This window comes from Bombina bombina, chromosome 2 (assembly GCF_027579735.1).
Source record: "Bombina bombina isolate aBomBom1 chromosome 2, aBomBom1.pri, whole genome shotgun sequence".
NCBI lineage: Eukaryota > Metazoa > Chordata > Amphibia > Anura > Bombinatoridae > Bombina > Bombina bombina.
Genome location: NC_069500.1, coordinates 436,938,334 through 436,964,889, shown reverse-complemented (window position 1 = coordinate 436,964,889; position 26,556 = coordinate 436,938,334). Strand labels below are relative to the sequence as shown.

The 26,556-nt window shown below is 38.7% G+C and overlaps 2 protein-coding genes across 2 annotated transcripts in view; one reads left to right on the top strand and one right to left on the bottom strand.

Annotated features, from left to right (window-relative positions):
- CIT (citron rho-interacting serine/threonine kinase) overlaps nt 1-13,553 on the bottom strand; it is an 839,833-nt gene extending 826,280 nt beyond the window's left edge. Inside the window, exons 1-3 of the mRNA XM_053702064.1 lie at nt 13,285-13,553; nt 12,851-12,968; nt 4,943-5,040 (exon numbers count right to left, since the gene is read on the bottom strand). Of these exons, the coding sequence (XP_053558039.1) occupies nt 4,943-5,038 (96 nt within the window). The 5' untranslated portion in view covers nt 5,039-5,040; nt 12,851-12,968; nt 13,285-13,553. The remainder of the gene's footprint in view (nt 1-4,942; nt 5,041-12,850; nt 12,969-13,284) is intronic.
- Nucleotides 13,554-13,845: 292 nt separating this feature from the next.
- Nucleotides 13,846-26,556, top strand: part of BICDL1 (BICD family like cargo adaptor 1) — a 261,541-nt gene continuing 248,830 nt past the window's right edge. Inside the window, exon 1 of the mRNA XM_053702062.1 lies at nt 13,846-15,331. Coding sequence (XP_053558037.1) covers nt 14,981-15,331 — 351 coding nt within the window. The 5' untranslated portion in view covers nt 13,846-14,980. The remainder of the gene's footprint in view (nt 15,332-26,556) is intronic.

Here is a 26,556-nt window from a genome sequence, read left to right as displayed (position 1 = left end):
AAGACCCCACATCTGAACAATCTGAGAAAACACATCTGGATGGAGAGACCACTCCCCTGGATGTAAAGTCTGGCGTCTGAGATAATCCGCCTCCCAGTTGTCTACACCTGGAATATGCACTACAGAGATTAGACAGGAGCTGGATTCCGCCCAAGCAAGTATCGGAGATACTTCTTTCATAGCTTGGGGACTGTGAGTCCCACCCTGATGATTGACATAAGTCACAGTTGTGATATTGTCTGTCTGAAAACAAATGAATGGTTCTCTCTTTAGCAGAGGCCAAAACTGAAGAGCCCTGAGAATTTCTGAGAGTTCTAAAATATTTATTGGTAATCTCGCCTCTTGAGATTTCCAAACCCCTTGTGCTGTCAGAGATCCCCAAACAGCTCCCCAACCTGAAAGACGCGCATCTGTTGTGATCACAGTCCAGGTTGGCCGAACAAAAGAAGCCCCTTGAACCAAACGATGGTGATCTATCCACCATGTCAGAGAGTGTCGTACATTGGGATTCAAGGATATTAATTGTGATATCTTTATATAATCACTGCACCATTGATTCAGCATGCAAAGCTGTAGAGGTCTCATGTGAAAACGAGCAAAGGGGATCGCATCCGATGCTGCAGTCATGAGACCTAAAACTTCCATGCACATAGCCACTGAAGGGAATGACTGAGACTGAAGGTGCCGGCATGCTGTGACCAATTTTAAACGTCTCTTGTCTGTTAGAGACAGAGTAATGGACACTGAATCTATCTGGAAGCCTAAAAAGGTGACCCTTGTCTGAGGAATCAAGAAACTTTTTGGTAAATTGATCCTCCAACCATGTGTCCGAAGAAACAACACTAGTTGATTCGTGTGAGATTCTGCAGTATGTAAAGACTGAGCTAGTACCAAGATATCGTCCAAATAAGGAAACACCGCAATACCCTTTTCTCAGATTACAGATAATAGGGCACCCAGAACCTTTGAAAAGATCCTTGGAGCTGTTGCTAGGCCAAATGGAAGAGCAACAAATTGGTAATGCTTGTCTAGAAAAGAGAATCTCAGAAACTGATAGTGTTCTGGATCAATCGGAATATGAAGGCATGCATCCTGCAAGTCTATTGTGGACATATAATGTCCTTGCTGAACAAAAGGCAGAATAGTCCTTAAAGTCACCATCTTAAAAGTTGGTACGCTTACATAACGATTAAAAATTTTCAGATCCAGAACTGGTCTGAATAAATTTTCTTTCTTTGGGACAATGAATAGGTTTGAATAAAACCCCAAACCTTGTTCCTGAGGAGGAACTGGCATGATTACCCCTGAAGACTCCAGGTCTGAAACACACTTCAGAAAAGCCTGAGCTTTTACTAGATTTACAGGGATGCATGGGAGAAAAAATCTTCTCACAGGAGGTCTTACTTCGAATCCTATTCGATACCCTTGAGAGACAATGCTCTGAATCCAATGATTTTGGACAGATTTTATCCAAAAATCCTTGAAAAACCTTAATCTGCCCCCTACCAGCTCAGCTGGAATGAGGGCCGCACCTTGATGCGGACTTAGAGGCAGACTTTGGTTTCCTAAATAGCTTGCATTTATTCCAATTTGAGGAAGGCTTCCAATTGGAAGCAGATTCCTTGGGAGGAGGATTGAGTTTTTGTTCCTTATTCTGACGAAAGGAACGAAAACGGTTAGAAGCCTTAGATTTACCCTTAGGTTTTTTATCCTGAGGCAGAAAAACTCATTTTCCTCCGGTGATAGTTGAAATAATAGAATCCAACTGAGAACCAAATAAATTATTGCCTTGGAAAGAAAGAGATAGTAATCTAGATTTAGATGTCATATCAGCATTCCAAGATTTAAGCCATAAAGCTCTTCTAGCTAATACAGCTAAAGACATGGATCTAACATCAATTTTGATAATATCAAAAATGGCATCACAAATAAAATGATTAGCATGTTGCAGTAAGCGAGTAATGCTAGATATGTCAGGATCCAATTCTCGTTGCGCTAAATTCTCCAACCAAAAAGTTGAGGCAGCCGCAACATCAGCCAAAGAAATAGCAGGTCTGAGAAGATGACCTAAATATAAATAGGCCTTCCTTAGATAAGATTCAAGCTTCCTATCTAAAGGATCCTTAAAGTAAGTACTATCTTCCATAGGAATAGTGGTACGTTTAGCAAGAGTAGAAATAGCCCCATCAACTTTGGGGATTTTTTTCCCAAAACTCTATAGATTTTGATGATAAAGGATATAATTTTTGAAACCTTGAAGAAGGAATAAAAGAAGTACCTGACTTATTCCATTCCCTAGAAATCATATCAGAAATAGCATCAGTAATAGGAAAAAACCCCTGGGGAAACCACAGGAGGTTTAAAAACAGCATTTAAACAATTATTAGACTGAACGTCAATAGGACTGGTTACCTCAATATCCAAAGTAATTAAACACTTCTTTTAATAAAGAACGCATATACTCTATTTTAAATAAATAAGTAGATTTGTCAGTGTCAATGTCTGAGGAAGGATCATCTGAATCAGATAGATCCTCATCAGAAAAGGATAAATTATGTTGCTGGTCATTTGAAATTTCATCAGCTAAATGAGAAGTTTTAAAAGACCTTTTTTCGTTTATTAGAAGGTGGAAATGCAGACAAAGCCTTCAGAATAGAATCAGAAACAAATTCTTTAAAATTTACAGGTATATAATGTACATTAGAAGTTGAAGGAACTGAAACTGGCAATGTACTATTACTGATGGAAACACTATCTGCATATAAAAGTTTATCATGACAACTATTACAAATGACATTTGGTGGAATAATTTCAACACTTTTACAACAAATGCACTTAGCTTTGGTAGACCCGATGTCAGGCAGCAATGTTCCAGCAGAAACTTCTGAGACAGGATCAGATTGGGACATCTTGCTGAATGTAAGATAAAAAACATAGAAAGCTAAATTATCTATTTCCTTATATGACAGTTTCAGGAATGGGAAAAAATGCAAAAGCATAGGCCTCTGATAGAGAAAAAAGCAAGAGGCAAACATCAATGGGGTATTGAAATAATGAAAAAAATTTGAGTATGACGCACAACGTAACGTAAACTTTTTTGGCGCTAATAAATAACCGGAAATGACACACTCGCATCACTAATGATGCCGCCGTGTGAAAGGTCTCGGCGTCACGTATGACGCCGGAAATGACGAAGTTGCGTCATAAACGTATTTTTTCTCGCCAAAAATATTTTCGCGCCAAGAATGACGCAATAAAGTTTAGCATTTGACGCACCCGCGGGCCTAATACCCACAATAGCAAGAAGTAGTCAATTGAAAAAAAGAAAAAGACTAAACCCCTAGGTAAGAAATAAATTTCTTAAAATGTTAAAATTCCCCAAATATGAAACTGACAGTCTGCTGAAGGAAATACATGAACCTGACTCATGGCAAATATAAGTACAATGAAAAAAAGGGAGAATCCTGGATACATCCAAAAGTAAAAGCTTCTTTTTTGACACATATTAAAAAAATGGAACAGGCACACAAGAAACATAGCAGCCATCAGTGCCACACCTGGCTGCTATGTTTCTTGTGTGCCTGTTCCATTTTTTTAATATGTCTCAATAAAGAAGCTTTTACTTTTGGACGTATCCAGGATTCTCCCTTTTTTTCATATGCATTTATCGCCAGTCCTATCCTGGATTCGGTGCTGTGGGGAGGTGTGTGCATATACTCTGCAGCAGTTGGAGGAGCATTGTACGGAGATCTATTGGCGATTCGCTGTGGGTGAGTGACAGAAGGAAGCCGCATATGGGAGACGGTCCGCCAACGGAGGCGGGGAATAGGAACGTCTGAGCAGTCGATTGTACTCACCAGGACGCCTAGCAAACAGCATCGGACGAGACGAGCACTTGGAGAGGTATTTTAAATGCCCGTGTATCGTAGGTCCCTGAGGATGATCCGGTAAGGATATTTGCTATGGCAGCAGTGGTATAATCTTCCTTTTTCTAACTTACACGCACCACCCACGAACTCTGTTTGCTTATGTTTACGTATTTACACGGAGGTTCTTTCCGATGCTGCAAGTGTATGGACTGCTTTTGTGTTAGTGAGGCACAGAGTTTTTTTCATATATTTTGAAATATAAGTGCCAAACCATAGCTGAGGTGTCTTAAGTAATAAAAAACATACTTACCAAAAGACACCCATCCACATATAGCAGATAGCCAAACCAGTACAGAAACAGTTATCAGTAGAGGTAATGGTAAATTGAGAGTATATCGTCGAGGTAGGAGATGAATCTCTACGACCGATAACAGAGAACCTATGAAATAGACCCCCGTTAGGGAAATCATCGTATTCAAATAAGGGAAACTCCCTTCACGTCACTCTGACATTCGCTGTACTCTGAGAGAAATCGGGCTTCAACAATGCTGAGAAGCGCATATAAACGTAGAAATCTTAGCACAAACTTACTTCACCACCTCCATAGGAGGCAAAGTTTGTAAAACTGAATTGTGGGTGTGGTGAGGGGTGTATTTATAGGCATTTTGAGGTTTGGGAAACTTTGCCCCTCCTGGTAGGATTGTATATCCCATATGTCACTAGCTCATGGACTCTTGCCAATTACATGAAAGAAAGGTGTTCTGCTTTGTTAGCAGAATTATAATATTGTTTCATGACCATTTTATGATATAATATAAAATGGTGTAAACTGGCTTAGGAAACGCTTGGGGACTAATGGGAACTCCTGTGTCTGAATCAATCCACGCAGAATAAAAAGTAGACATGTTGCTAACCCCCTTTTACTTTTTTCTTTCATAAATGGCAGTGATCTCATGCATTAAACAATCATTACCAATTGACAAAAGTGGTGGACCTGTATGGTTTGTAATTTACAAAAATAAATAAATACAAATATGGTTAAAACATTTTGCAAGAGATATAAGAATACAAACCTGGAAGAAATGATTGATTCGTGTAGCTCTACTTGCTATCGATTCTGAAGAAACAGAATCTGCAGCACTGCGGCTTCCAAATTTGAATTTCAACATCTCTAAAAAAAAAAAGAAGAAAAAAAAAAACTTACAATAACTATAATTTATTCATACTCTCACACACACTATGGAGTAATCAGGTTAGTCAAGTGATACAGATGCTAGAATAAGAGTATTTCAGAAAAGTCAGTGCTTAACAAATCCGCGCGCGAGCCCTGGGTTGAAGCCCTCAAAACCTATGGGTGTTCCCCACCACTTCTAGATGCACCTAAAATTTAGACCAGTTCAGCTGGATGCATTATTGGCCACTTGCCTGGGAACTACAGCCAAGTGGCCACAGCAGCACAGACCGTCTCATGTTCTCTGTCTCTCCTAGCAGCTGCATCTCCACCCCCTTTCCTATCTAGCGTGGTCATTTCTACTCCTGAAAGATTACGGCACCTGCTCCCTCCTGAAAGATTACGGCACCTGCTTCTTTTTCCACAGAAACTGCCCCTTATCTACCTTAGTAACTGAGATAGGGTAGTTAACAAAGAGGTTGGCTCTAACGTTGACCCTTTATAACATTTGAAGGGATACAATCTGTAGAACATGGAGGTTTGCTTTAAAGCTATCTAGTGCGGGAAGGGTGCTGCTTCATGCTAGGCTGCTGAATTTCAATGTACAATGTCCAGTACCTGCAATTCTTTACTTTAATTACATATGCATTTTCTGCTTATAAAAAGAAAGGACAAACTCAAGACTCTCAGCTTACACCTCAGAAATTTAACCTGTTGTACTCTCTTCTTCCGAACCCGATACTTTAGTAGACAACACCTCTAGAGCTTTAAGAAATGCATACCCTCCCCTACCCTCTTTTTTTCACTCTATCCTTTTTCTTTTTTTCTCCTCAACTTCTTTCTTCCATTCTTCTCTTCCTTTTTTCTGCTTCCTCTACCAGCTCCTCCTACTTCTCAGCCTAGCATACCCTATGCTGTAAGATCGTATACTTCTACCTTTCCTCGTACCCCATCATCCTTTGGGCAATGTTTGATTAGAAGAACTGATCTGTTACAATGGACGCAGTATTATATAGGTATGGATTTGGTTTTATCTATGTCTTATACATTGGGATATCTGCTTATTATACTACACAGCTGCGACAGTGCAGAACTAAATTCTAGGACCACCATGTTCATTTTGAAGACTATCCATTTACGGTTTTTCCTTTTTTAAATGAATATATGTATGATACACTAGAAAATATTTAAAAAATTATATTTTGTTGACAAGTGTATTACATAGTTTAAAAATGTAAGAAAGAAAAAATAAATTGAACCTGTTGCTGATCTATGAAGAAGAGACAATACATTGTTTCTCAACTTTTATTCAATAGTAACCTTACTGGCATAACTGTTTGCCCTAAGTACCACAACTGCAACACGTAATTATTATTAAAGGGACACTGAACCCAATTTTTTTTCTTTTGTGATACAGAGAGCGTGCAATTTTAAGCAACTTTCTAATTTACCTCCTATTAGCAAATGTAATTCATTCTCTTAGTGTCTTTATTTGAAAAGCAAGAATGTAAGTTTAGATGCCGGCCCATTTTTGATGAACAACCTGGGTTATACTTGCTGATCGGTGGATACATTCATCCAACAATAAACAAGTGCTGTCCACAGTTCTGAACTTTCTTTTTCAAATAAAGATAGCAAGAAAACAAAGAAAAATTGATAATAGGAGTAAATTAGAAAGTTGCTTAAAATTGCATGCTCTATCTGAATCCCGAAAGAAAAAAATTGGGTTCAGTGTCCCTTTAAGTTATACAAAAAAATAGGCAATTATGAATAGCCTAAAATGAAACAGTTTTCTGTTTTCAGGAATTTATTTTAAAATCCATTTTATTGAATGCAAATGCAACAGATCTATTATTACAGTAATAAATAAATGAATAAAGAAAACACACAAAGCTTTTTTTTTTTTTTAAATTAGTTAAAGGAATAGTCTAGTCAAAATAAAACTTTCATGATTCAGATAGAGCATGCAATTTTAACCCCTTAATGACCACAGCACTTTTCCATTTTCTGTCCGTTTGGGACCAAGGCTATTTTTACATTTTTGCGGTCTTTGTGTTTAGCTGTAATTTCCCTCTTAGTCATTTACTGTACCCACACATATTATATACCGTTTTTTTTCGCCATTAAATGGACTTTCTAAAGATACCATTATTTTCATCATATCTTATAATTTACAGTAAAAAAAAATTATAAAATATGAGGAAAAAATGGAAAAAAAACACACTTTTTCTAACTTTGACCCCCAAAATCTGTTACACATCTACAACCACCAAAAAACACCCATGCTAAATAGTTTCTAAATTTTGTCCAGAGTTTAGAAATACCCAATGTTTACATGTTCTTTGCTTTTTTTGCAAGTTATAGGGCCATAAATATAAGTAGCACTTTGCTATTTCCAAACCACTTTTTTTCAAAATTAGCGCTAGTTACATTAGAACACTGATATCTTTCAGGAATCCCTGAATATCCATTGACATGTATATATATTTTTTTAGAAGACATCCCAAAGTATTGATCTAGGCCCATTTTGGTATATTTCATGCCACCATTTCACCGCCAAATGCGATCAAATAAAAAAAAAAAGTAAAATTTTTCCAAATTTTAGGTTTCTCACTGAAATCATTAACAAACATTTTGTGCAATTATGGCACAAATGGTTGTAAATGCTTCTCTGGGATCCCCTTTGTTCAGAAATAGCAGACATATATCGCTTTGGCGTTGTTTTTAAGTAATTAGAAGTCCGCTAAATGCTGCTGCACACCACAAGTGTATTATGCTCAGCAGTGCAGGGGTTAATTAGGGAACTTGTAGGGAGCTTGTAGGGTTAATTTTAGCTTTAGTGTAGTAGACAACCCCAAGTATTGATCTAGGCCCATTTTGGTATATTTCAGGCCACCATTTCACCGCCAAATACGATTAAATTAAAAAAAATAGTCAACTTTTTCACAAACTTTAGGTTTCTCACTGAAATTATTTAGAAACAACTTGTGCAATTATGGTACAAATGGTTGTAAATGATTCTCTGGGATCCCCTTTGTTCAGAAATAGCAGACATATATGGCTTTGGTGTTGCTTTTTGGTAATTAAAAGGCCGCTAAATGCCACTGCGCACAAAACGTGAATTATGCCCAGCAGTGAAGGGGTTAATTAGGTAGCTTGTAGGGAGCTTGCAGGGTTAATTTTAGCTTTAGTGTAGAGATCAGCTTCCCACCTGACACATCAGACCCCCTTGATCCCTCCCATAGAGCTCTCTTCCCTCCCCCACCCCACAATTGTCCCCGCCATCTTAAGTACTGGCAGAAAGTCTGCCAGTACTAAAATAAAAGGTTGTTTTTTTTTTTAAGCATATTTACATATGCTGCTATGTAGGATCCCCCCTTAGCCCCCAACCTCTCTGATCCCCCCCAAAACAGCTCTCTACCCCCCCCCCACTGCCTTATTGGGGGCCATCTTGGGTACTGGCAGCTGTCTGCCAGTACCCAGTTTGCATATAAAAATGTTTTTTTTACATTTATTTTAGTTTTTTCTGTAGTGTAGCTCCCCCAGATCAATCCCCCACCCCCTCCCAGATCCCTTAGATGAGTTCCATTACGTTTTTTTTTTATTATTTTGTACAATAATATACAAAAGTTTCTGCAGTGTAAGCGGTTCCCACCCGCTCCCTCCCCGTGCACGCGCCCCCCCCCCCCCCCCGGTGCACGCGTGCGCGCCCCCGGCGATCCCGCCCCCCTCTCTGACTAAGAAGCCATCGATGGCCGCCCACCCACCTCCCATTTACGCTCCCACCCACCAACGAATGCGGCCATCGATGTCCGGTGCAGAGAGGGCCACAGAGTGGCTCTCTCTGCACCGGAGGGGCAAAAATTGTTATTGCAGGATGCCTCGATATCGAGGCATCCTGCAATAACCGGAAAGCAGCTGGAAGTGATCAGGATCGCTTCCAGCTGCTTTCCAAACCGAGGACGTGCAGGGTACGTTCTTGGTCGTTAAGTGACTTTTTTAAGAGGACGTACCCTGCACGTCCTCGGTCGTTAAGGGGTTAAGCAACTTTCTAATTTACTTCTATTATCATTTTTTTATCTTTTAATCATTATTTGAAAAAGCAAGAATGTAAGCATAGGAGCCAGCCAATTTTTGGTTCAGCACCTGGGTAGCAGTTTCTGATTGGTGTCTAAATGTAGTTCCTAATCAGCAAGCGCTAGCCAGGTGCTGAACCAAAAATAGGCTCGCTACTAAGCTTACATTCAAATAAAGATTACCAAGGGAACGAAGAAAAATTGATAATGGTAGTAAATTAGAAAGCCGCTTAAAATTGCATGCTCTATCTGAATCCTGAAAGTTTAATTCTGACTGGACTATTCCATTAAAAATATATAATGAGAGAAGTAATATTCAGGTTACCACATTTCTGCACCTAACTTCATCAAATATGCAGCTTATCAGACTAATTTCATTGTGGCCCACTTAGGTGTAGAACACTTTACTTGGCACATGTCACCATGACATATCTGTGTGATGTGGCCCTTATCTGGCACCAGTCTCTGTGACACTTTTTCACAATGCTATACACTTTACCTGGCACATTCCCAGGGACAAACTTTATATTAAGGATGTGCATCTGATTGTCACAAATATGCATTTGTGATAAAATTGTCTTTTTGTTTTCATTTTAAAAAAAACCAAAATCCGAATGAATGTACAAAGAAAGTAAAAAAAAAAAAAAAAAGGAAACAATTTTGACAGATTATTGAATAACAGGAGGCTTAGCACACTCGGCTAAAGTTAGTGCAGGCCCTAGGAACCGAGAGCATTAAGCTTGCTGTTAGAACAGCCGGGCTGTGGCAAGAAAAGGATCGGGTTAGCACGGTCTCCAGCGCGCGTTGAAGTAAGTATTGTAGCTACTGGTGAACTTTTCCCCTGCAGCTTTAAAGCCTTTACATTTTTTTATTACAAAAACGGATGTAAATGCTTAACTAAAATTCAGTATTTGTTTCATTTTAAACAAAACAAATACTTAATAGTGCAGCCACCGAATATTCAGGGAAACCAATATTCCTGAATATTTGAAACAAAAAAATTATTGGCTGCACATCTCTACTTTATATAAGTGTTTAAGGGTATCCCTACCTAAGTACAGGTTAGTCAGTCACATTGGGTGAGCAGCTGATCAGCCCAGGCAATAATATAATATCTGGGTTATTTAAAGGGACAGTCAACAAAAAAATTGTTATTGTTTAAAAAAAGATACACAACGCCTTAACTACCAATTCCCCAGCTTTGCACAACCAACATTGTTATATTAATATAGTTTATAATATTTAAACCTCTAAATGTCTGACGACAAGGAAGTTGGTTTCTTATTCAAGCTGTTTCTTATTCGTGAAATTCTGTTTCTTATTCATGGAAGTTGGTTTCTTATTCATTTTTTTTTTTGTCAGACTGCTTTAAATTGACTTTAAAATAAAAATATAGGTTTTATTTAAATAATAATATGATTCATATAATGTAGTTACACAGAGGTGGAATCCCTTTATACAACAATTAAATATACAAACTTGAAAAAAGGGCATACGTTGGTACCAATACAAATATTACTATTTTAAATAAGTAACATATTTTCAAAGGGTTAATAACCATTGGGCCACTGATTTCACTATGAATATATACAGGGTAGACCCCCCTCCATGCCATGCAATTGTTTTTAGCCTGGCCCAATGGTGTTTTTGGCACAGAAATTGATGCCAACACTGGCATAGGTGACATTGTTCTCATTTTTGAATAAGTAACAGATATTTTCAAAGGGTTAATAACCATTGGGCCACTGATTTCACTATGAATATATACAGGGTATATAGTTATAGTGAAATCAGTGGCCCAATGGTTATTAACCCTTTGAAAATATCTGTTACTTATTAAAAAATGAGAATTAGAGCACCTATGCCAGTGTTGGCATCAATTTCTGTGCCCAAAACACCAATTGGACCAGGCTAAAAACAATTGCATGGCATGGAGGGGGATCTACCCTGTATATATTCATAGTGAAATCAGTGGCCCAATGGTTATTAACCCTTTGAAAATATCTGTTACTTATTCAAAATTGAGAATTAGGTCTTCTATGCTAGGGTTGGCATCAATTTCTGTGCCAAAAACACCATTGGGCCAGGCTAAAAACAATTGCATGGCATGGAGGGGGATCTACCCTGTATATATTCATAGTGAAATCAGTGGCCCAATGGTTATTAACCCTTTGAAAATATCTGTTACTTATTCAAAAATGAGAATTATGTGACCTATGCCAGGGTTGGCATCAATGTATGTGCCCAAAAAAACATTGGGCCAGGCTAAAAACAATTGCATGGCATGGAGGGGGATCTACCCTGTATATATTCATAGTGAAATCAGTGGCCCAATAGTTATTAACCCTATGAAAATATCTGTTACTTATTCAAAATAGTAATATTTGTATTGGTGCCAACATATGCCCTTTTTTCTAGTTTGTATATTCAATTGTTGTATAAAGGGATTCCACCTCTGTGTAACTACATTATATGAATCATATTATTATTTAAATAAAACCTATATTTTTATTTTAAAGTCAATTTAAAGCAGTCTGACAAAAAAAATGAATAAGAAACCAACCTCCATGAATAATTAATAGAATTTCACAAATAAGAAACAGCTTGAATAAGAAACCAACTTCCTTGTCATAAATGTCTGCCTGTTTCTAAGCCACTACAGACAGACTCTTATCACATGCTTTTTTTATTTGCTTTTCACAGCAGGAGACTGTTAGTTCATGTGGGCCATATAGATATCATTGTGCTCATGCCCATTGAGTACTGCACTAATTGGCTAAAATGTAAGGCTTAGATACAAGGTAATCACAGAGGTAAAAAGTGTATTAATATAACCATGTTGGCTGTGCAAAAACGTGGAATGGGTAACAAAGGGATTATCTATATTTTTAAACAATAACATTTTTGGAGCAGACTGTCCCTTTAAAAGGCACTGAGGAAACTCATTTCAGTGATACAATGAATCTGATATACCCCTTTGGAGTACCAAAGGTTAATAAGCAAGGATTTTCTTTTTTTTATTGAGGTATATCAAATACAATGACAAATGATATTTGCTTCTTCAATGCAAAATAAAAGTTACATCATCATAATATATCACATAACATTACACTGAAAAGAAAAACAGAAAGCAAATAAACCTTTACTTTATAGAATAGTGAAAATACCATAAATATGAAATACCTGTTATTTTCTTTTTAATATTATCCTTCAAAAAAATCCCCTAGTTAGTAAACAGTGACCACTTTTGGACCGACCTATATGTGTTTATAATATGGTAAGAGTGTATATAATATTAAGGTATCTTCCAAAATAAAAGTGAATTTGAGTATTAGAGCAAAATAAAAAGAAGAAAGAATGGTCACTCATGAACCCAAGACAAGTGAACAAAATAAGCTGTTATTGTACATAGAATTAGGGGTAAATAATATAAAAATTTGGGGAGATCTGTGCATAATCTATATGGAGGAAATAATGTATTGTAAAACTAGATCATTTAGCCTGTGTATCACACTATCTTATAGTGAGACTTGACAGTTCTGCTTTAGTGATCCATATAATGCTTCGCCTATGTAGGTGTGTCCCTTGTCACTTCATATACCATTACCATTGTGTCATCGTGCTGACAGTGTATGGTCGAGATGTCGGGAAAAGATACAATTCAAGCACATCCAAAGTCATTTTTTGCAAACAAAAGCTTTATAAAATAATTATCATTCAATAATAGTACTTACCTCAACTGTCCTTACCGCCATCAACTTCAAATACAAAACGCCTGCTAAAACGTCACCTCCGGTGACTCATTGTACCTCCTTCCGCATCTAATTAAGTTCGTAGACCAAATATCCATGTCTGTAAAGTATTCCAACCCATATATTATTACTTTTATTTATATATACCTGGAAATAATTTTTTTAACCAAATAGGTGCAATCCATTTAAAATTATATGAATATTTGCCCAAAATAAAAATGTCGTTTCTGTCTACTCTAGATGGGTTTTCCATGTTAAAAAATCCAAAGTATGCACAGCGCCCTCTAGTGTAACATTAACACCATGCACTGGGGTTCTCGCGTATAAAGACTAATTTGTTTTGTGAACACATTTATTGAACAAATTAAGCTCACAGTAAAATATTATTATATTAAAATATTATTTATTGAAATTACATTAGCGTCGCATTTTATTACAGAGAAGAATCATGCAAGGGACTGTTAGGCAATGTGCTTCAGCCCTTATTGGCATTTAAGAAGCTAAACATCATGGGTACCAGACAGATTTGCTCTGTGTTTTAACGAGACAGGCGTGTGGTGACCTTCCAGAGGATAGCGTTGCTGTTACAAGGGGAAAGCATCATATTGGTACTGTGCCAACGTCAGCTCAATCCTTAAAGAAGACTGGAGAGCTTACAGGCTGGGGATAGACAGCACATCATAACTACCATCTGAACTGGTCCTAGCGAGGTGTGAGTAGGTGGGAAGCAAAGCTGATCGGGCAAGGCTTCTCAGCCAATCACAGTGCTCCACTGAACAGGTGCTGTAGACGTCACGGCGCTGCGCACGCATTGCTCGGCTCTTGCAGAGATGGGTGCGGGGGTGCGCCGCGCTAAGGGGCAGAGAGAGCGCAGTGCAACCCGGGGCATAGGGGCTTGGGGATACTGAAGCTGTACGTCCCGGGGGAAACGGGATACAAGCTGGGGATCGGGGGGAGGGGGTCGGGGTGAGAAGGGCTCGGGCGCGTGAAGATTGGATTGATTCTAGCTAGTGGTTTTGATACCCCATTGGGTGTGTGTAGCATTTAGTGGTGCAGTAGCAGGTCCAACCCGTGTTATTTAGCCCAGTTAAGTTGTATTTAGTAACGTGCAGACGGGTTATAGATCCGGTTATTTGAGCTGATACCATTTTGAAGGATCGTAGGGAAGAGTATTTTTGTGTTGGTACCAGTTAGTTGTGTAACATTGGTTGGGATTAATTCCATACAAGTTGGTGGCAAGTAAGATAAATCGACTTGGTGCTAATTGGATGGGTGATAAGTGAGGTGATCGGATTAATCACATATTGGTTGGTAATAGAATTAAACCTAGTTAGCTGGGTGATAAGCTTCAGTGCTTATGATCCTAGTTAGTTGGGTGATTGCTATGTTGGATAGTTAGGTTGGTCACGTTGATCACAGGTAAGTGTTGTATTGCAAAATATGTGGGTAGCATGGCGTATTCTATTATATTCCCCTTAATTTGATTGGGGAAGCTTTTGTCCAGGTAACGTACATTTCACTTTGTGGGTCAGCACAACCTTAGACACCATTTAGGGGTACTGGTGTCTTTTTACTCAGTGTTAAGCACTGATTATAGTACTTTCCACTGGTTACAAGGTGTATTTGTTAAGCTATATCTAGTCTTGGCTAGTAAGGGGCAAAGACTCGTCAGTGTTATTTATCCAACATTAGTAACCAATGTTATTTCTGGTCAGACGTGATGGCTTTAGAGAATGTGGCGTTTAGGTTAGTTTAAGGTTACCTTAAGAGGCATATCCAGGTTAAGTGCGTTTTTACATTAATTTAATAGTCTCTCGCCCTTGCTAGCACGTTTGCTAGTTAATGGTAATTATCCTTCATTTGTAGAAGAAATTTGGCAGTATTAATTAGATTATCTAGGTTTTTGGATACGATATTTATTACTCATTGATGACATTAGGATTTCTAGGCTATTTATCCTTCTAGTTGGCTGTGCCGTTTGTCTATTAGATGTAGTTGATGATTTGCGGAGTTTGTTCGAATTTGTGTATTTATTACGCATTAGGTCAGTGTTAAGCACTGGGTTCTGTGCAGGGTGGGGTGAATATTAGTCTCTGGGGTCCCTTGCGCTGTATGCGAGAAGCTCGCAGAATCAGCACCATCAGGCCTGGACAGCGCCTAATGGAGTTTCCTATTAGTTTGCTGTCAGATCTCCCTGCAACCTCTCCAGCCTCGGCAGAACTGTGCCGGGGAGAGCTGGAGCTGGATGAGGAGCTGGTGCTGCTCGCCGCAGAGGGAGAGGAGTATTCGGGGGAGAGCGATGCTGTCGAGTCGGGGGAGGAGCCCGAGTTGCTTTCTGTCATCAGACAGAAGGAGAAGAATCTGGTGCTGGCAGCCAGGATGGGGAAGGCTCTGCTGGAGAGGAACCAGGACATGAGCCGACGCTATGAGGAAATGCAGAGGGAGCTGACCGAGAGGCTAGAGGTCAGTCTGTGTTTTGGGGCGTAATACAGTTTATGTAAATGTGATATACACCGGTATATCCTCAAATATTTTTGCAGCAACCCACCATAATTGGTTATATAAATGATTTAATGTGTATTTATGGATGCACATGTGTGAGTATATGTTTGTGTGTAAATATCACACTGCTGACTGCTAACTCATCGCCTCCAAGGTTTTTAACATACAAATTTACATATATAATCAAATTAATTTTATATTGAATTGCATGTTATGAAAAACTGGTGAATACCATGGCTAATTCATTTGCTATTATTGTGGTTACTCAAATAATTCCACAATTAATTTGGTTACTTTTGGTAGTATTGGGATTCCATGTGTATTAGTGCATAATATCCAAGAAACAATGTCAGTAGTAAACCAAACCACATTTTTTTTTTTTTTTTTTTTGTTTAGGCTATGTGTCCATGAATATACTGACGCATTTTAAACCTATAATATTTATGTATTGTACTAAATGATTAAATTGTTTGATCATGATTAAAGTGCTAGTTGGAATGTTATTGCTTCAAAATAAATTCATTATTTACTACAAAGTTGTAGAGGGCACACAAGCAAGAATTGTAGGTATGAGAGCATCTATGGTGTGGGGCAGAATTAAGAAAATGCTTAAAGGGATACTAAACCCACATTTTTTCTTTCCTGATTTAGATAGAGCATGCAACTGTCTAACTTACTCCTATTATTATTTTTTCGTTCTTTTGCTATCTTTATTTGAAAAAGGAAGATAAGGAGCCAGCCAGTTTTTGGTTCAGCCCTGGACAGCACTTGTTTAACGGTGGGTGCATTTAGCCAGGAAGCACAACCCAGGAAGTGAACCAAAAATGGGCCGGCTTCTAAACTTACATTCTTGTTTTTCAAATAAAGATAGCAAGATAATGAAGAAAAAAGGACGATGGGAGTAAATTAGAAAGTTGCTTATAATTGCATGCTCTATCTGAATCAGGAAAGAAGAAATTTGCGTTCCATGTCCCTTATTATGGCTTGTACACAAACCAAGAATATAATCCTAGGGAAAGTGAGCACAATGTATTAATGTAGGAATGATTTAGAAATTCTTATGGTTGTACAGGTGTTACATATTTGAGTACACCCCTCCCATTTTTGTAAATATTTTCTTTTCATGTGACAACACTGAAGAAATGACACTTTGCTACAATGTAAAGTAGTGAGTGTACAGCCTGTATAACAGTGTACATTTGCTGTCCCCTTAAAATAGCTCAACACACAGCCATTAATGTCCAAACCGTTGGCAACAAAAGTGAGTACATCCCTAAGTAGAAATGTCTAAATTGGGTCCAAAGTGTCTATTTTGTGTGGCCACCATTATTTTCCAGCACTGCCTTAACCCTCTTGGGCATGGAGTTCATCAGAGCTTCACAGGTTGCCACTGGAGTCCTTCTCTCCTCCATGACATCACTTTGCTGGTGGATGTTAGAGACCTTGCACTCCCCCACCTTCCATTTGATGATGCCCCACAGATGCTCAATAGGGTTTAGGTCTGGAGACATGTTTGGCCAGTCCATCACCTTTTCTCTCAGCTTCTTTAGCAAGGCAGTGGTGGTCTTCGAGGTGTGTTTGGGGTTGTTATCATGTTGGAATACTGCCCTGTGGCCCAGTCTCAAAAAGGAGGGGATCATGCTCTGCTTCAGTATGTCACAGTACATGTTGGCATTCATGGTTCCCTCAATGAACTGTAGCTCCCCAGTGCCAGCAGCACTCATGCATGCAGGCCCAGACCATGACACTCCCACCACCATGCTTGACTGTAGACAAGACACACTTGTCTTTGAACTCCTCACCTAGTTGCCGCCACACACGCTTGACACCATCTGAACCAAATAAGTTTATCTTGGTCTCAATGGACTAAAGGACATGGTTCCAGTAATCCATGTCCTTAGTTTGCTTATCTTCAGCAAACTGTTTGCAGGCTTTCTTGTGCATCATCTGTAGAAGATGCTTCCTTCTGGAACGACAGCCATGTAGACCAATTTGATGGTGTGCGGCGTATGGTCTGAGCACTGACAAGCTGACCCCCACCCCTTCAAGCCCTGCAGCAATGCTGGCAGCACTAATACGTATATTTCCCAAAGACAACCTCTGGATATGATGCTGAGCATGTGCACTCAACCTCTTTGGTCAACCATGGTGAGGCCTGTTCTGAGTGGAACCTGTCCTGTAAAACCGCTGTATGGTCTTGCCCACCGTGCTGCAGCTCAGTTTCAGGGTCTTGGCAATCTTCTAAAAAACTTAGGCCATCTTTATGTAGAGCAACAATTCTTTTTTTACAGATCTTCAGAGTTCTTTGCCATGAGGTGCCATGTTGAACTTCCAGTGACCAGTATTAGAGAGTGTGAGAGCAATAACACCAAATTTAACACACCTGCTCCCCATTCACACCGGAGACCTTGTAACACTAACAAGTTACATGACACCGGGGAGGGAAAATGGCTAATTGGGCCCAATTTGGACATTTCCACTTAGGGGTGTACTCACTTTGTTTTCAACGGTTTAGACATTAATGGTTGTGTGTTGAGTTATTTTGAGGGGACAGCAAATTTACACGGTTATTCTGTACACTCACTATATATATATATATATATATATATATATATATATATATATATATATATATTAAAACAGTTTTATTTGTTACAAAGTTCACTGAACATGTTTATAAATAAAAAATATTACAATAAAATATTAAATTTAAAGGGGTGATGCAATTGGGTTGTATGGGTTTAAAACAGTATAACATAAATCTGACATTTGTAGGGATGCTCGGCTCTAAGTTGAACAGTCTTTCACTTTCCACACTACTGCATGGGGCAGAAAGATATTTATGGCCCATTTTAGCCAGAGCTGGAAATCTGTTTACTAACTGCCCAGTACTTCAGGGGTTTGTCTGAACGAGGTACAGTGATCTCTCCTACAATAATACAAATAACAGCAATTTGTATTGGCAGAACAGTAGTAAACAATTTTTAGTTTAAATGAGAAAAGAAGGAAAACAAAAGAAAAACAAATATATCCCCAATTTTATATAGATTTCTTACTGTGTTGGGATATAATCAGTGATAATCTCCCTGGAGACCTTGAATTGGAGTAATACTCTAGTAATTAGGTCTTGCTTTGGGAGCAGTGCTTTAAGCATTAATTCAATAATTACAACAACTTGACTCAGTTCACAAGGAGTGTGAGCTGAATTAAAAAAATATGCTTCTATGCACTGTATGTGGAAAACATCTTATAAGTTCATACTATCAACACAGTACCTTTTTATTTATATTAAAATTTAACCTTTAATGAGTATTACTAAAATGACAGCAACATTACAATGGTATCTGCTGCCTGCGCTTGAGCTTAAAAACACATCTCCAAGATGTTTGGGTAATGACTTTAATAAATAGGTGGTATAAAGGGTAAGACCCTGGGTAGAGTAGAAACTTTAACACTATTTTAGAAAAAATATGATAGCCTTATACTGGCTTGTCTAAGCAGGTTCTTATGTTAAAGTGATCTATAATCCTCAGTAAAGTGAGTCTGAACCTTGTGTTCTATATATCTGTCTTGGCCGGATAATGACTTGCTATCAACTAACAGTTTCTCGCATTTAAAGGAGTCTTAGCACATATACAAAATTGTATTATCTTGTAACATCTGCCTAATAGAGGCTCTGATTGGCTATACTGATATTAATAATCAGGATATCCTCAGTGATACTAGAAATGCTAAATTATGCAGTCCTTTATTTATGTATGCTCCTTTAAAGTGTATCTAAAAAAAATAGCAACTACTGCTGATAATATGTAGCCATTTAGTTTGTTGGATGACAATATGTATGAGGCTGAATTACCGTATTTTTCGCACCATAAGACGCACTTTTTTTCCCTCTCAAAAGTAAGGAGAAATGTCTGTGCGTCTTATGGTGCGAATGCAGGCCCTGTGCTTGCATTTTTAGGCTGGTACCGGGTAGCAAGCGTTGCTTACTTACTAATGGTGTGCTGTATAGTGTTTTTAAGACCAGTAAAGCACTTTCCTATATTACTAGATTGCTGGCTTCTACTTGGACCCCTGAATGTGGTAGCGGAGCGTTGCGCACTTACCGGTACTGTGTAAGCCTAAGATGGCGCCTCCTCCCCACTGTCTCACCGCTGCTGCTTGCCCAAGCCGGTCACTCCGCTCTCGGTTGGGGGTCCGTGTCTCAGGAATACCGCTGATGTAGATGAGTGCAGAGCTTGCGGTGTAGTGCTCTTGGCTGCTGGGGTATATCGCCAGTTGTTGCGAACGCCTTTCTGTCTCGGCACCTTCCAAAGTCTCCTAGGTGTGCATCCCCTCTGGCTTACTAGCAGATTTGACTGGTTGCTGCCGATGGTCAGTAAAGACCGGTTCCCCTCTCCGCCTACTCCGGGTGTTATAGGCCTCAGTCTGGGGGGTGGCTCAGGTAGAGTCTTACTTTTACTGTAGCTGGCGATCATCCTGAATTGCCTGGGGGCTGAACTGAGTGAACCGGAAGCTGTAAAGCCCCGGGGATCTGCAGCTACCGTAGTACTCTGAAAAGCAACAGGTGAGAGGATTGGCCCCCCCCCTCATGTTCAGTGAAAAACAAACGGGCAATTGGAGCCAACTTTATTTCAAACAGCCTCTATTATCTCGATCCGGACCGATATTCATGATAAATCCATTCAAAGGATTCATGGCAGGTTGTCCTCTCATTTTGTGTCTGCCTGCCATGAATCCTTTAAATGGATTTATCATGAATACCGGTCTGGATGGAGGTAATGGAAGTTGTTTGAAATAAATCTAGGTACCGTATTTAAAGTTGATTACCGTACCTAGCTTATTAAAATTGAAATCAATAGTGGCATAAAACATCCAGCATGTCTGCTGATCCGGCGGACATGCTGGATGTCTTTTGCCACTATGGATTTCAATTTTAATAAGCTCCAATAAACTGACCTGCTTTGCATATGGGGCCAAAATTGGACAGTCCGGAGGCAAGTTCTGTCAGCTACCCTAGCAGAAGGGAGTGTGTCACATGACCGGCACAACACAGAGGACCCAACAGTACCGTAACACATACACTTCTCCCTATTTCATACCCTTAAGGTGCATTTCAGCATCATCCACCGATCATACACTACTACAGTGTGTGATATGAATATTCTTGTTTAGGGTTGGGGGTTTGGGTTAGGGTTGGGGGTTGGGGTTGGGTTTAGGGTTGAGTTTAGGATTGGGGTTTAGGGGTTAGGGTTGGAGTTTAGGGGTTAGGGTTTGGGTTAGGGTTGAGTTTAGGGTTGGGGGTTAGGGTTTGGGTTAGGGTTGAGTTTAGGGTAAGGGTTGGGGTTAGGGTTTAGGTTATTAGGGTTAGGGTTTAGAGTTACGTAGGGTTTGGGGTTAAGGTTTAGGGATTAGGGTTTTAGGTTATTAGGGTTTGGGTTCGGGTTTAGGTTATTAGGGTTAGGGTTTACCGGTAGGTTATTAGGGTTAGGGTAACAATTACGGTAGGAAGAGCTACTCAGGTGCTGAACCAAAAATGAGACAACTCCTAACCTTACAGTCCTAATTTTTAAATACAGATAGCAAGAGAAGAAACAAAATTGATAATCAAATTTGCTTAACATTGCATGCTCTGTCTGAATCATAAAAGAAAAAAATGGTGTTTGATATCCCTTTAACTAGCAATGGGGATGGTATGTACAGGTAATCATGGCGGGTCGGGGGCGGCAAAATGTATCCTCACCGTAGCGCACTACCGTATATTCCAGAAGTCAAAATCTACTGTATGTACGGTATACGGTAAATCCAAGATTCTTTGCGGTACCGTATTTCATTTCAAACTTTAAAAGCCTCCATAAAACTCTACTATTCACCAAACACAATCACAGTGTGTACATGTGTTATGGAGCGAATGTGTGTGTGTTACTGACAGTTTTTTCATCACTGTATTTTCTTGCAGAAAACCTCCCCCGTACATACCGGTACAAAGATGATAAAGCAGAAAATAATAGCATATAAGATTCCTTTTAAACTAGAGGTAGTAAAATATGCAAAGGAGCATGGAAACAGAGCAGCAGAGAGACATTTTGGGCCACCTCCAACTGAAAAAATAAGAGAGTGGAGAAAACAGGAGGATCAGCTGCAAAAAGCGAATAAAAGTAAGCACACTTTTCGTGGGCATGCTGCAAAGTGGCCACAGTTAGACGTGACCATGAAAGAATGGATCACACATCACCGGAATAATGGCTTATCAGTCTCTACAAAAATGATAATATATGAAGCCAAACGCATTGCTGTAGAGAATGGCATTCATGATTTTACTGGATCACCATCATGGTGCTACAGGTTTATGAGGCGATGTGGCCTTGCTATGCGCACCAAAACTAGAATTGCGCAAAAAATGCCAGAAGAATATGAAAATAAGATTCTGTCTTTTCATAAATTTGTAATTGAAGCTAGGAAAAAAATGAGTTTGAAATTGGCCAGATTGGGAATATGGAGGAAGTCCCGCTAACCTTTGATGTGCCATCTAATAGGACTGTTGATCTGAAAGGTGCCAAAACTATCACCGTGAAAACCTCCGGACATGAGAAAACCCATTACACGGTTGTGTTGTCTTGCTGTGCAGACGGCACCAAATTGCCACCCATGTTAATTTTTAAAAGGAAAACATTTCCAAAAGAAGTGATTCCAAGAGGAGTTGTTGTACATGTTCATGAGAAAGGATGGATGGACGAAAATGGAATGAGAATATGGCTTGAAAAAGTGTGGTGCAAACGTCCTGGAGGGCTTCTGAAAAAAACGGCCTTATTAGTGCTTGACCAGTTTAGAGCACATATTAGCGAAACTACAAAAAAGTGCTTTAAAGAAGTAAAGACTCATCTAGCTGTAATTCCGGGAGGTCTTACCAGCCAGCTGCAACCTCTTGACGTTTCAATTAACAAACCATTTAAGGTCTTTATGCGAGAAGAGTGGAACAAATGGATGGCTGCTGGTAATCATGATCTGACACCTACTGGACGAATGAAGAGGCCCTCTATCACTCAAGTTTGTGAATGGGTGAAAACATCATGGCACTCAGTGGAGGAAATCGTTGTACAGTCATTCAAAAAATGTGGCATTAGCAATGCTTTGGATGGAACCGAAGATGATTTCTTAGCTGAAGATGAAGAAAGTGATGTTTGTGATCTCAGCTTCTTAAATTCTGACTCTAGCGATTCAGAGTTCTTGGGGTACACAGACTAGAAAAGTACTTAAAAGCTTAAAGTCTCTCTTCCTTTGTTAATGACACTGATGATGGTTCTTTATTCCCCTGTTGACTGTTCTATTATTGTGTTATAGTTTATTAAATAGTTTACTACACCATTTGATTCAGAATATTTTTTTTCTTGTTTTCCTCCTCTAAAAACTAGGTGCGTCTTATGGTCAGGTGCGTCTTATGGTGCGAAAAATACTTACTAGTGTTTCATCGAAAATGTATTGAAGCAATCTTTATTGTTTAAACCATTGTGAGAAGTCTTGGGACAAACAGAACTTATCTAGCGTGTTTTAAAGCGTTAGGTACAATTGGCTGTTTGAATATTAAGATCAACCCTATGCTTTATAATATAAGCCTATAAGTAGCCGCTATTTGCTTGGTATACTAGCACTTACTTATTAGTGTTTCTCGGTCTATTACCTTAAATTACCCCTTCTAGTATCCTTATTTACTGCGGTTTCAATAAATGCTGGGTGACCGGAATCTCAAAGTATGTGAATTAACATCCGTCGTTTTAACACTGCTAGTTTTCTATTAGGTTGTCAAAAAAACTTATGTTTGCCCACTATTGCATACAATGTTAACCATTTAGTTACCGCAGCTATATAGCAGATATTACCTTGTAGTTACCGCTATACTGGGTGACTTTTATTGCCTTTTGGTTATCGTTACCCAGTTTACCTTTTAATTACCTTAGCTATATAGCTGAAGCAACCTTTTATGTTACCGCTATGCTTGTGAACTAAGAATGTTTGGAGTAACTATTATACTAAGTAATTATTGAGCCACCATACTACTCCGATTAACATTAAATCCATAGGCTAAATCAGCAGCAGAAAGGCACCGGCTGCGCCAGATAAATTATTAATCCACCTTAAGCTATTACTTATAAAATGTTTAATTAGATATTAACAACATTAAAAATTAAGGGAACCCCTGACACTGCGTTTCCCATACGCTTCCACAAAGTTCAGACTCACTTTACTGAGGATTATAGATCACTTTAGCATAAGAACCTGCTTAGACAAGCCAGTATAAGGCTATCATAATTTTTCTAAAATAGTGTTAAAGTTTCTACTCTACCCAGGGTCTTACCCTTTATACCACCTATTTATTAAAGTCATTACCCAAACATCTTGAAGATGTGTTTTTAAGCTCAAGCGCAGGCAGCAGATACCATTGTAATTTTGCTGTCATTTTAGTAATACTCAATAAAGGTTATTTTTTAATATAATTAAAGGTACTGTGTTGATAGTATGAACTTATAAGATGTTTTCCACATACAGTGCATAGAAGCATATTTTTTGAATTCAGTTCACACTCCTTGTGAACGGAGTCAAGTTGTTGTAATTTTTAGTTTAGTCTCCACTCCAGTTTAAAATGAAATGGGAGCATGCAGTTTGAAAAAACGCCACAAGATAGCAATATGGGTAGGAAGTGAAGGTATCGGTTTAAGTATCGGTGCATTTGCATGAGTACAAGTACTCATGCAAATACTTGGTATCGGTATATAGATATATGTGTATATATGTATGTGTATGTATGTATGTATGTATGTGTGTGTGTATATATATATATATATATATATATATATATATATATATATATATATATATATATATATATATATATATATATATATATATATATATATATATATATATATATATATATATATATATATATAATCTCACACACACGTGTTCCTAAAAGTGAGATATGAATGAGCTGGCTGTAATGAAGTAGTACAATCTCACACTAATGCAAATGGGAACAATTACTGAAGAAGTAATGAGAAGCAACATGCTTCACTATTACGATTCATACATAAAGTGACAGCATATTTGATAGCAATATGATAATAGGAACAGTTACATAACTTTTGAAGAACATAATTACAGACAGAAATTGATGTAAAATGTTTCTGTGGCTAAGTCACAAATATATGAGGGAAGTAGAAAATAAGGGTCACATAAAATAGCACTGGAGGGCCATATCATGGATATACTTTGTGTAGCGTAATAGAATAATACGCTTCTCATTTAATACAACAGATTTATGTCAACTGTACAAACGCAACAACAGGGACCAGAGAGATAACATTATATCAAGCACAAACATAAATAAATCAATCAGTGATTGGACAGTTTTAAGCACTTTAGTTTTAATAACCATATGTGGACATCCTTTGCACTGTAACATATGTGCTGATAATGGGGATCACCAAGCTTGCTTGATATCTAGGGGATTAATAATGGAGGACAGAAGACGCACATGAACATCAGCTGTGGAAGTGTGCTGTTTCTTTTTCTTACCCACTGCACCACCTAGAGCAGATGACACCTAAAAGGCCAGGCACAACCACAAGGCAAACCAAGCAGTCTTCTTTAGTGTGAACCAGGAGAGGTGCACATCAAAAGGCTGTCTTTCTTTCCCAGTGTTATCGATCTACATACTTGTCCCAGTATTTTTCTTCAACAGAGGTGACGACATTCCATGTTTGCACATCAGCAGCTAGTAGTAAAGTTTGTCTCACTCAGTGCTTTTCTGACGTGCACAGGGAGAGAGAGAGAATTAAAGGTTGCAGAGCTCTGAGTATGAAAGTGGCAGACAGAAGCTTGCAACAATGTGTATCTGCTTCTGCCTTTTCCACTACAGTATAGTGTCACATTTAAAGGGACAGTCAACCCCAGAATTTTTGTTGTTTAAAAAGAAAGATAATCCCTTTATTACCCATTCCCCAGTTTTGCACAACCAACACAGTTATATTAATATACTTTTTACCTCTGTAATTATCTTGTATCTAAGCTTCTGCTGACTGCCCCCTTATTTCAGTTCTTTTGACAGACATGCAGTTTAGCCAATCAGTGCTCACTCCTAGGTCACTTTACGTGCATGAGCTCAATGTTATCTATATGAAACATGTGAACTAATGCCCTCTAGTGGTCAAAATGTATTCAGATTAGAGGCAGTTTTCAAGGTCTAAGAAATTAGCATATGAACCTCCTAGTTTTAGCTTTCAACTAAGAATACCAAGAGAACAAAGTAAAATTGGTGATAAAAGTAAAAGGGGAAGATGTTTCAAATTGCATGCACTATTTAAATCATGAAAGTTTTTTTTTTTGGACTTGACTGTCCCTTTAACTGCTGCTTTGCTGTGTCTATTAAGGTAAAATGAACACCACAAATATACTGTAGCACATAGCACTTCTAGAAATATAGATAACTTATTTTTATTAGTATTATTAGTATTAGTGCTATTTTGCTGAGAGGTGAAGTTTCCACCTCCTTAGCCAATAGCCGTGCGTTCCAACGGGTGCCAAGCCAGATAGCTTGCACGGCTATTGGCTGAGTGGTGGAAACTTCACCTCTCAGCAAAATAGCATTCTGCCGTGGGCTGCCTGAGCAGCTCAGTGCAGCGAACGCTTCCAACAAATAAAGGAGCTTTCAGCATGAAGTGTTTTATACTTCATGAATGAAAGTCCTCTTTATTTTTTCCAATGGTAAATCCTAGTATTTCACAAACGCTAGGATTTACAATCACTTTAAGCCCTGAATGGAGTTAAAGCACTGCTGGTCCAAATGGGAAACTGCTGCTGATCCAATCAGCAGCGTTGGCTACACAGCTAGGTTGTACAACTAGTACTGCTGGTTGGATCAGCAGTAGTTTCATTTTCACCAATATAATGACCCTTCAAGTAAGATTCGCTTCTTTCAAAAGGGGTACCCATGTCAGTGTATTTATAGGGGTGCTAGTGACTCTTAGTGCCCAGAACACCCAGTGGAGAGGCAATTGTCATTTCTTTAGTAATCACCTGCAATGTAGAGGCAAGTTTCCCCTGTTTTAAAGCGTTCAATCCCCCTATCTTCTGGAAGTGGAGCTTCTCTCCCCATACAATAAATACATTATGTAGGTGATTGACATTTA